At 37.4% G+C, this 12,910-nt stretch overlaps 1 protein-coding gene across 1 annotated transcript in view; it reads right to left on the bottom strand.

Annotated features, from left to right (window-relative positions):
• LOC126471042 (voltage-dependent calcium channel type A subunit alpha-1-like) overlaps positions 1-12,910 on the bottom strand; it is a 74,400-nt gene that overhangs the window by 39,299 nt on the left and 22,191 nt on the right. Inside the window, exons 6-7 of the mRNA XM_050099109.1 lie at positions 8,627-8,754; positions 8,339-8,541 (exon numbers count right to left, since the gene is read on the bottom strand). Of these exons, the coding sequence (XP_049955066.1) occupies positions 8,339-8,541; positions 8,627-8,754 (331 nt within the window). The remainder of the gene's footprint in view (positions 1-8,338; positions 8,542-8,626; positions 8,755-12,910) is intronic.

The following is a 12,910-nucleotide window of genomic DNA, read 5'->3' as shown; positions in this document are numbered from 1 at the left end:
AGATCGTTCCGTATGCATACTCCCAGATATTTTACAGATGTAACTGCTACCAGTGTTTGTTCCACTATCATGTAATCATACAATAAAGGATTGTTCTTTCTATGTATTCGCAATACATTACATTTGTCTATGTTAAGGGTCAGTTGCCACTCCCTGCACCAAGTGCCTATCCGCTGCAGATCTTCCTGCATTTCGCTGCAATTTTCTAATGCTGCAACTTCTCTGTATACTACAGCATCATCTGCGAAAAGCCGTATGGAACTTCCGACACTATCTACTGGGTCATTTATATATATTGTGAAAAGCAATGGTCCTATAACATAATGGTAGATGTCTCTCCATTGAAAACAACATGCTGTGTTCTGTTTGCTAAAAACTCTTCAATCCAGCCACACAGCTGTTCTGATATTCCATAGGCTCTTACTTTGTTTATCAGGTGACAGTGCGGAACTGTATCGAACACCTTCCAGAAGTCAAGGAAAATGGCATCATCCTGGGAGCCTGTATCTAATATTTTCTGGGTCTCATGAACAAATAAAGCAAGTTGGGTCACACACGATCGCTGTTTCCCGAATCCATGTTGATTCCTACAGAGTAGATTCTGGGTTTCTAGAAATGACATGATACGCAAGCAAAAAGCATGCTCTAAAATTCTACAACAGATCAATGTCAGATATATAGGCCTATAGTTTTTCGCATCTGCCCGATGACCCTTCTTGAAAACTGGGACTACCTGTGCTCTTTTCCAATCATTTGGAGCCTTCTGTTCCTCTAGGGACTTGCGGTATATGTTTGTTAGAAGGGGGGCAAGTTCTTTCGCATACTCTGTGTAGAATTGAATTGGTATCCCATCAGATCCAGTGGATTTTCCTCTGTTGAGTGATTTCAGTTGCTTTTCTATTCCTTGGACACTTATTTCGATGTCTAAATGAATGATGTTATGCTCTTTCAAGTGTTAAACCAAATGTATGTGCTCTACAGTTTCCTGAAAATTGTAAGAAACAAAACTGAGTCTTCTTGGCACAGCTTGAACATCTTATTTTATAACTAAATATGTCATATATCCTGCAAGGTAAATTTCAAACTGACTCACTAGATACTGGTAGCTTGATTTGAACTTTACTGGCGATTATGTGGAAGTCAGTATCATATATCATGTAGGTAGTTGTTAGAATCAGAAAAGAATTTAATACTTATGAGTATCTTAGAATTAAATGTGCACCCAGATAGGAAACTGAAAATTGTACAGATGAATGGTGATAATGAGAATCCAGCAATGTGTATGTTGATGGTGCTTCATTTTGTGATATGTGTCAGTGATGATGATCAAAAAAAATGTTGAAACAGATGTACCAGTTTTAACATACATTGCTGGCTTCTGTTGTCATTGATTGCTAAGAAAACTCCATTGTCTAGAGCGCACAGATGTCATATTCTAACATCCAATGTTTTGCTACTTCAGTACATTGCTACGACAGGCAAAGAAAGGCTTAATAGTTTAGTAACACATCAGGTGGTCTTGGTTGTTCAACATTTCTTACTATATGTGATATATTGCTACTTCTAGAACTCCTTTGAAAATTGTTTATCTTCAGTACCAGAATGAACATCAAATTGTCAGGTTTTCTAAATAGAAAAGCACTTTGTTAGTACCAGACAGCAGTAATGAAACATGTAGTTGGTGATTTCTATGTGACAAAGGAAGTAACCTGTAGAGAGATTGAAAATGGTAAGTAAAGAGAGCCTCAGCCTTTTGCTCACATTCTTACATGTAATGCACTTGCTTGTTTTTCATTTCCTACTAATATTACCTTTCATAACATTTTTTAATATTGTTTCTAGAAGTGTATCTTCAATAGCAGAATGAACTTCAAATTGTCAAGCTTTTCTTAAAGGAAAGAGCAGTCCCTTAGTATCATAGTGCAAGACAGAATCTTGTGTTCAGTGATGTCTATGTTAAAAAGGAAAATATTTGATGTCAATCCTTTGTTTCCATTCTTTATTACTGGGGATACACTTGTAAAAATTCTTGAAAAGAGCTGTCACCATGAACAAATGAGTAAATTCACAATGGTCAGGTGTTTTATGAGATAAAGCAAACTCTTGTTACCTTATTGTAAACGAAAGTTGTGAGGGTTTTGCTACGTATGACAGTGTTTAAGATAATTTACTTGCAGTGTAATGGCTTGAAAATGTTAAGCCCTGCTGTCAGTTAGCATTTTTCACCACCTGTATGCAAGTTTTAAAGCTAAATAGTGTTCTGACAATTATAAAATAATGGCAAAGTTCCTCAATTGATTAAACTTATTCCTGTCCATATATGTAATTGGTATTTCATTATGAATCTTTATGCTGTTTACAAGAATATATATAATTTGGTCTTTGGTTCGAATTATCGATTAGTTTGCTCCTTTCTGTATGACGGACAGAAGATCGTTAGCATCAGGTGCGTCTATACGGAGGGGTCCGTGGACTGCTGCGTTGGCTACGGGTCGCTTAGTGTGATGTCACTAACACTGCTGGGTGGCCTTGTTTTCTCAGAGGTGTTGGTGGTAGTATCATGTACACGAGGGCAGTGCATTGGCAGAGCTGTCACCTGTATTGAGGTGATTTATGTGAAAAGGTTTCCAACATAATTATGGCCACAAAATGGCAATTAATAGACTTTGAATGTGAAATGGTAGTTGGAACTAGATGCATGGGACATTCCATTTTGTAAATAGTAAGGCAGTTCAATATTCCATAATCCACAGTCTCAAGAGTGTACCGATAATACCAAATTACAGGCATTACCTCTCACCACGTACGAAGCAGTGGCCGACAGCCTTCACTTAATGACTGAGAGCAGCAGCATTTGTGTAAAGTTGTTAGTACTAACAGCAAGCAACACTGCATGAAATAATGGCAGAAATCAATGTAGGACATACGTCAAATGTATCCATTAGGACAGTGTGGCGAAATCTGGCTTTAATGGGCTATGGCAGCAGATGACCAACACAAATACCTTTGCTAACAATATGACATCACATGCAGCACCTCTGCTGGGTTTGTAGCCATATTGCTTCCACCCTAGATGACTGGGAAACTGTGGCTTGGCCAGATGTGTCTCAATTTCAGTTGGTAAGAGCAGATGGTAGCATTTGAGTGTGGTATAGAATCTTCAAAGCCACAAACCCAACTTGTCAAAAAGGCACTGTGCAAGCTGCTGGTGGATCCATAATGGTGTGGGATGTATTTACACAGAATAAACTGGGTCCTTTGGTCCAACTGAACTGTTCATTCACTGGAAATGGTTATGTTCAGCTACCTGGAGACCATTTCCAATAAGTCATGAACTTCATGTTCCAAAGTAACGATGGAATTTTTATAGATGACAGTGTGACATGTCAACAGGCCACAATTGCTCATGACTGATTTGAAGAACATTCTGGACAATTCGAGCAAATGATTTGGCCAACCAGATCGCTCAACATGAATTCCACTGAAAATTTATGGGACTTAACCGAGAGGTCAGTTTGTACACAGAATCCTGCACTGGCAATACTTTCACAATCATGGACAACTAAAGAGGAAGCTTGACTCAGGAGACTTCCAACAACTTGTTGAATCCATGCCATGTCGAGTTGCTGTACTACACTACAGGAAGTCCAACACAACATTAGGAGATATCCCATGACTTTTGTCACCTCAGTGTAATGTTCTCAGTATATATACACAATTTGTCAGATAGTGTCTGCAGCAGCATCACTTTAGTACCTGATAATGCTGTTAGGTACAGAAATGTAATATCATTGGACATTAGTAAGGAGAGGCAGTAAAATTTGCACAAAATTTCCACTTTGTTTAATGAATGGCAGGTCCCTTTAAACACACATAAATTCAAGATAATGCTTATAACAAATAAAAAGACTCCAATATTATCTGATTGTTAGGTTAGTGGTGAATACCTAACAAGGGGAGACCACAATGTTTGCATCACAGATTTACTTCAAACTTTGTACGCCTTTCGTAGGCCATTAAAACAACAATGTGCAAGTAGTAAGGGGCACTACTCTGGCAATTCTGAGAAAATCACAAGAGAAGTTTTACACATCTATTATGTAACTGATACATCTGTGCATAGGTGCTCAATGTTATAGTTCATGGTGGTCAAGTGGTTAGCATTCGAGCTTCATAAGCCGAATGTGTATGAGGCGATGGTTTGACTCCAGCTCTTATTTAATTTTTAATCTCAATTTTTTTCATTATTGGTCATATTATTTAATTTATATGACATTTGAGAGGTAATATAATTTAGAAAACCACATATATTTGCATTATGTTTCAGGGAATTATATGTTATTTGACTACTTACTATTTTTAATTAAATTTAATTATTAGAACAAACTTATTTATAACTATTGACAAGTAAATGAAGAAACACAGAGTTTTCCAGAAAATTTATGCCTCTCAAGATTTGCGAAATCCCTTATTCGTGAAGCTGTTAAGGTACCCGGAACTACTTTGCGCCTCGATGCTTTGAGCTGTAAACACAGAGGCAGGCCCCATTTGGTAGTTAACCTGTGTAGCAGTGAGACGTTACTAATGTAGCAAGAAAAAATAATGTAGATGCAAATTTTTTTAATATCACAGAATTTACACTTGCACTACAAAAACAAAGGTTTGAGTAAGAGTCGAACCGTCGCCTCTTACATGTTCATCTTACAAAGCTCAATTGCTAACCACTTGACCACCACGAACTCTGACGTCTGGCACCTACAAGCACAGATACATCAGTTACATAATAGATGTGTAAGATTTTTCTTGCGATTTTCTATGAGTTGCCAGAGTAGAGCACCTTACTACTTGCACATTATATTGCATTAATAGCCTACTAAAGGTGTACAAAGTTTGAAGTAAATCCCTGATCCCAATGTCGTGACCTCCCTTTGTAAGCAAAATATTACATGGGACAAACATGTAAAATTAGATATGGAAGGTGCTTGGAAGACAGGTTTGTTGGAAGATTTCTGGAAAAGTGCAACAGATTCTATGCTATTGCTCCAGTGTTTGGTATCCTTATCTAGTAGGCATGACAGCAGAGTCTGAACAGATCAAGACATATGCTGCTAGTATCATGACAGCTTCGTATAACACAGAAGAAAGTGTAATAGAAATTGATTAACAGCTTTCATCAGGGAACTTAAATGGGAATCTCTGAAAAACCCTGTTGGGGAATTTGAGACCTAATAATCAAATAAGCCTGCCTCACCACAGTTGGGCCCCGGTGCCTTGAGACAAGGTCATGTGTGAGTGAGCTGAGTTTATGTCAATGTGTCTGCATTTGACATCAGAAGAAGGACTCTGTCTGCAAGCTTACAATTAAATACTTTAGCAGTCTACTTCATTGTGCCTGTCTGCACCTCAGTGCCTCCTCTATGTGATGAGTAGCAACCCATCCATTCCATCAGTGTAGTGTATTGGTAATTTGATTAAATGAGCTCTCCCATGCACATTTATAAACAGTATCTTTTATGCACTTACCATGCTAGGACACCATTTCTCAATACACAAACATATCCATTCGCACTTCAGAGAGTTGAGCAAATTACTGTGGCCAAAGATATTAACTCTATTGACAACTGATGATGAACTGGCCTACTTTTATTCTCACTTCCTGACATAGCTAATAATTGCATATTTCAACTTCAGAAATATTTATCATACAATATTTCAATGCGCAATATCTACACAAAGAACTTCAAATTTTTACTCAAAGGCAAGTATAAATACTTTGAGATTGTTGGTGCAAATTCGTAATAAATTTCATATTCTCAGCTCAGACATTTTGTTATTTTAGAGACTCATTTTTAGTATACTTTAGTGAATCATTCATTTCATGGATGCAATAAAAAGAAAATTTACTACCATTTTTCTGACATTATATTCAGTTACTTTACTCATGCAAAAATGGATGGTTCACATTATCAGGAAATATTAGGATGTGTCAAATTAAATTCTTAAGTTCCATTACACTGCAAGCTGAAAATATTGTTATAAATTACAAAAAGTACATCTTTCTGAAGGTAAGAGATGCAAACACACATGATCCATCACAGTTTCAAAGTTAAGATGCTTGCTTTATTTGAAAATTGCACCTTGCTTCAGCAGCTTCTTATTATTTGCTTTTTGAAATCTAAAAGTGTGAAATATGATGAATTTGAGATATGAATAAGATGAAATATATTATTTACTGATGACAATTTATCAAGAAGTTTATGAGTGTTGTAATTTCAGAGCCATTTGAAATTTTCTGTGTTCAGATATAATGCTGTGACTCCGGAGGACACCACATTGGCACACTTTCATTGTTTTTACCATCCATCACATACAGCAGACATCATGATCCCCTGATTTTGCTGATGATTCAATTTTTTCAGCCATTCAAATAGGCATCAGGAAAGGACGATATTCTTTCAATTTAAACAAATGTTGCATAGTGCATGTGTCATCACATATATTAAATCACTTTTTTACATAAGTATACACACTTTTTTTTCTAAATGGAAGGTAACCTGATATACACACTTCGTCAATGAGGAAATTCTTCCACTAGTGGAGGAGAAAAAATTTTAGAAAACTAATCCATCTGGACCATTTCAAGAAAAACTGAGATTTAAAAATACCTATTTAAAATTTTAATGGTATTCACCTTTGTAAACATTGTTAGAGACAGATAGCAGTGAACATTCACATTTTATTGGCATTTATGTGAGACTGTTACTGTCTGATAAATTAAACAATAATTCACATGCATTCAGCTTCACTGATTTCACTGTTTGGTATCTTGGTCTCATAGGCAAGAAACATAAGTATGGTGGCAGGTAAGATATAAATAAAGAGAGCTGACTGTTTTTGAACAGTACCTCTTACCTTTTTAACTCTTGTTTTATTCTACAGCACAAATTTTCATTGTTGTTTCATCTTTCTAAAATTATTGTTTGGATATACTTCCTCTGGTATGCACTAGCCATCTCACTATGATTTATAATATTTTTTATACAAGTACAAATGATACATTGCTCACAGACTTTAATTTCTGTAATTTGTTTGCTACTCCATTCACAGCTTCTTCACTGTCAGGTGTCTTTGTATTTGTATTCCCCTACTCGCATGTGGTGAACATGGGTTTGTTTAATTGATCCAGTCATACAGATTTGGGTTTCCAGAGGTTTCTCCAAATCATTTTTAGTGAATGCCATGATGGTTTGTACTAATAGTCTATGGCTGACACCTTCCCTTTTCCTTCCCATTACTAAGCATTGAAAAACAAAGTAGAACATTCTCCTGTATGTTTATTACTATTGATGTTATTGTTTGCAGTATTACTTTCATAAAGATATTTCATAATTATGTATTTTATAGTTATATTTTGTTGTCTTTTAAAATTTTCTACATATGATGCAATGTAATCTATGTCCTGTCACTGACACATAGAACCAATTCAACAAAATTCAATAAACAAAGAAAATTCCTGTTATCATTCCTTTAGTAATTTTTCTCTCTTCGTAACTACTGGTTAATTGTTTGATGTTTTGTTATGTTTGTTACTTTAATTTTTTTCATTTTGGCTTTTTTAATTTCACTGCTGTTCAATAGCACCTATGCTGCTGACTATGACTTCTTCTGATGCACTGTACACTAGTTTTTTGCTTTGTTTTTTGCAACATTCAATTTGCAGTTTTTCTTGTAAGTGCAGCCTCCTCAACTCCCCTTATTTATGTCTGGAATTGTGGCAACAAAGAGCCATGCATTATATTTATACTGCCTTAATTTCAAACATAGATTCAGCACTTGTTCTTGAATGTCAATGGCAGCATAAGTAATGTAATGGCTCTTGCTTACCTGGCACTTCTCTCTATTCCTACTAGAAGCCTGAATTTTGTTATGTACACAAATGAAAGTGATGGAAGAAAAATATGGCTACTTGAGTACGAATGAACAGTGAACCCATTAAAGAAAACCAAATTATGATTTCTATACCAATGATCGTATTGTTGATGGAAATTATTCAATTTGCTTCACGTGTGATACATACATATACACAAAATTACGTCTCATTGTATATTAGATATTCCAACATTCTGCATCACATTTGTTTAAGGAAAATTCTTCAAATAACTGTTCACATGATTTAGTTACATTAAGTGATCTGATGTAGAATGATTGAAAAATAAAACTAAAAGAAATTCAGAACAGCTGATACTGACATGTTATATATCATCCACTCAAGACCAACAGAAAAATCATATAAAATATAACGTATTAACTCAATATTTTATGTCTTGTCATAACTTACCACTTCTGACTTTGATGCTAAGGTTTTCTCGTATAAGTGCAAATAATGTGGTGGTGAAATTGACCTTTCCATCTTCATCAACTGGCATATTCATTCTTATGAGCTTCTTGTATGCAAGGCGATTAGGGCACTTATTGCCAAATCCCAGAGGAGGATCCATATTTTTCAACATGTCATACATTTCAGTATAATGTATTTTACCCCTGCACATCATTAAAATAATGTCTTATTAGAAGGTATTAAAATTAAAAGATTAAAAAATTCAAATACAACCTTTTGAGTACTTACGTAGCATTTGGGTCATATTCAGCCCATATTCTAACAAATTCATCTAAATGATGTGCGCCCAATATGGACGAATCTCTAGTTAAATAGTCAAAGTTATCCATTATAACTGCTACAAAAAGATTCAACATCTGAAAAGAAAGGTGAAATGCAAACAGTAAATTGAAATATTATATAATGTTCTTTTTTTTAAATGAAGTACATATTTCTTCAATATGTGAACCAGGTTCTCTACATAGTTCATCTCGCTTATGGATCCTCTGCTTATCCCGTATTATTTGAACAACAACCATTTTATTTTGTGTATGTTTATTCACGAGAATTTAAGGTGGATGAGACAGATTCTGGCGATTTAAAATTACTCAGTTCTCTTTTTATAAGAATAAATCCCAATTTTGTAGATGTACAAAACAATAATTTTAACGAATTTTGTGTGTTTTGATACAAGGGTGTCCTGAAGCTGATGTTGAACTAATTTTACATCAAAAGAATAATAATTAATTTGAAATAAGTGTATAATTAGAATTATATGAAAGAAATGTGAATATAGATTTTACCAACTTTGGTTCTGGAAAAACTAACAACCACCACACTGCAGTTTAATTCCTGACCTTATAATCCTACCTGTGGACAAAGGCTCCACCACTGCTGTTTTGAACTGCAAGGATTACCCGGCAGAAGGACTCCGCCAGCTGTTGGATACTTCCACCTACAACCCTTGCCACAGTGACCCCATTCCAGTAATCCAGCAGGACCTCTAGTCACTACTCAAATCCTCAGGCCCATCCCAGAGACTCTCCCCGGAGTCCATCTCTCTTTTCACCCCTACCACTCCCCGTACTCCTACCTTCTACATGCTTCCTAAAATCCATAAACGTAATCACCCGGGACACCCCACTGTGGCCAGTTACTGTGACCCCACTGAGAGAATCTCTGCTCTTTTAGACCAACACTTTCAACCTATTACCCAAAACCTGCCCTCCTATATAAAAGATACCAACCATTTGTTCCACCAACTCTCCACAGTTCCTGTCCCTTTACCATATGCTGCCCTGCTCGTCACTATTGGTGCCACCTCCCTCTACACTAACATCCCTAATGCCCATGGTCTTACCAGTATTGAACACTACCTTTCCCAGTGCTCGACGGATTCCAAACCAACAACCTCCTTCATAGTCGCTATGACCAACTATATCCTCACTCACAATTACTTATCCTTTGAAGGCATTACCTACAAACAAACCCAGGGTACGGCTATGGGCACCCGCATGGCACCGTCCTATGCCAACCTATTCATGGGCCATCTAGAGGAATCCTTCCTAAAAACCCAGAATCCTAAATCCCTCTCCTGGTTGAGATTCATTGATGACATATTTGCTATCTGGATCATAGATGAGGACACCCTATCCACTTTCCTCCAGAACCTCAACAACTTCTCCCCCATTTGCTTCACCTGGTCATACTCAACCCAACAAGCCACCTTCCTAGATGTTGACCTCCATCTCAAAGATGGCTACATCAGTATCTCCATCCATATGAAACCTACTAACCACCAGCAATACCTCCACTTCAACAGCTGCCACCTGTTCCATACCAAGAAGTCCCTTCTGTACAGCCTAGCCGCCCACGATCATTGCATCTGCAGTGACAAGTAGTCCCTCTCGAAATATACTGAGGGTCTCACTGAAGCCTTCACTGACCGTAATTATCCTCCCAACCTTGTACAAAAACAAATCTCCCATGCCTTATCTTTCCAGTCTCCCACCACCTCCCTAAGTCCCACCAACAATGACAGAGGAGCATTCCCCTCATAACTCAGTACCACCCAGCACTGGAGCAAAGGAATTACATTCTCAGCCAGGGCTTCAATTACCTCTCATTGTGCCCTGAAACGAGAAATGTCCTGCCCACTATCCTTCCGACCTCTCCCACAGTGGCATTCCGCCATCCACCTAACCTACACAATATATTCCTCCATTCTTACACAACCCCTGCTCCCAATCCCTTCGCTCATAGCTCATACCCCTGTAATAGACCTGGATGCAAGACCTGTCCCATACATCCTCCCACCACCAGCTACTCCAGTACGGTCACTAACATCACCTATCACATCCCCTGTGAAACCAGTCGTGTGGTCTACAAGCTAAGCTGCAACAACTTTGCTGCATTCCATGTAGGCATGACAACCAACAAGCTGTCTGTGCACATGAATGGCCACCAACAAATTGTGGTCAAGAAACAGGTGGACCACCCTGTCACTGAACACATTGCCAAACATGATATCCTTCATTTCAATGACTGCTTCACAGATTGTGCCATATAGATCCTTCCCACCAACACCAGCTTTTCTGAATTGCAGAGATGAGAACTTTCCCTGCAATGCATCCTACGTTCCCGTAACCCTCCTGGCCTCAACCTTCGTTAGTCAGTGTCCTAATCCATCCAGCCTCTCCCCTGTTCCCATTCCAGCACTACACAGCTGTCATTCCACCACCACACCCAGTCTTTTTATTTCTCTCCTGTTCTGCTACTTCCCCCCCCCCCCCCCCCCCCACTTCACCCCTGTCCTCTGTATAATCTGCAGCACTTCACTGTCTGCCACCCGTACCAAACTATCCCTCCCCCCCTCCCCACCCCAGCCTCCTCCATACCCCCTCACAGTTGCCAGTCCCATCATGCATTGGTGCTGCTGCTCGCAATGTGGTTTCAGTTGCCTGAGACTGCAGTCGTGTGTGTGTGTGTGTGTGTGTGTGTGTGTGTGTGTGTGTGTGTCTTGTTGATGAAGGCCAATGGCTGAAAGCTTTAATTGTGAAAGTTTTGTTGTGCCTATCTGTGACTCAGCATCTCTGCTATATGGTGCATAGCAACTTTCCTTCTCATAATATTATTATAAAATATTCTCATTAACTGTAGAACAGCAGAGACATTAACAGAAGTAACATTGAAGGAAAAAATAATATACTTCACTATGCTCTTCTTAAATCAAATTTTAGTAGACATAGAGTGAATTGAGTATACATTAATACTCAGGTTATATTGTTTCACTCTCTACACACCACAATGAGACAAAACTAAGCACTACCCTTGTCACAAAGTACTGCCCTAGACTTTCGTTACTTTGTATCACGTCAAAAACAGGAACATACATCCTAATAAACTTCCTGCAGCTCCAGCACACTGTGTGATTTGGAGCACTGTACAAAGTGTACTGGTGTTGCAGTTATACAGCCCTCAACAGGTTATATATAATCAGTGCAGTAATATGGGTTGATGTAAAGACATGATTGACTAGCAGCACAGAGTATGCTGTTGGACCACACCAGAAATGAATCTGCCCAATGTCTTGGTGTCCCAATGCAGATTGTCCAACAGAAGCATGACTACTCCATTTTCTGCACTACTACTACCTAAATACCTAACTTAATAACTAACTTTTTTTTGTCTGGCAAGTGATTCTACTTACACATGTAATGTGTATGCTGTGTGTATATAAAATTGCCAAATTATTATTCATGCTGTATTTTAGATAATCTTATTATCTGGCTTATAATGTAAAATCTGCTGATTCTATTGGTATATTTGGTTTTGCTTAAAACTCTGTTAATTAAGTGCAATTCATAACTACAATTGTTGCAACAGCATGCAATTGTAAAAATAGTATGAGCTAATAACTTTAAAGTTTTGGTCCACCCAAAAATACTTTCATTATTTGAAACCTTAAGCTTGCTTATTTCCCAGGTTTGACACTATACTTTTGTTATAATCAGATAATGCAGTTGAATCAGATAATGCATTTGTTTATGCAAACAAGCCACTAATCAAGAATTTGAATAAATTACCTACATTAGAAACCTGAAAATTTTACATGAAAATTGATAAGCCACCACATTGGTACAGTGTATCAGTCAAATAGTACCCTGAGCTTTTCTAATTATCTATCATACACTAAAAAAAATTACTGTTGGACTCAGTAGGTTGTAACCAATCTTAAATACGACTCTTACAGTATTATAAACTAAAATGTAACTACCAACTTCTCAAAACATTCATACACTTGTCTGTATATACTATAAGTTGGCAGTCAGAACCTGATTTTCAGTCTGCTTACATGCCTACTGCAGTGTCCACATTTATGCATAAAATGTACCTGTTCAAATACCCATCAATTAGCATCTCTATGTTGAAATACATGGGCAGAATTCTTTTAAGCAACATTTCTGTGTCACTCATGTCAATGGGATTAGCTACAAATAATTGGACATTTATGTACAAGAATTCCCTCTACTC

The sequence above is a fragment of the Schistocerca serialis genome, chromosome 3 (genome assembly GCF_023864345.2).
Source record: "Schistocerca serialis cubense isolate TAMUIC-IGC-003099 chromosome 3, iqSchSeri2.2, whole genome shotgun sequence".
Taxonomy (NCBI): Eukaryota; Metazoa; Arthropoda; class Insecta; order Orthoptera; family Acrididae; genus Schistocerca; species Schistocerca serialis.
This window is presented reverse-complemented; position numbering and strand designations above follow the sequence as displayed.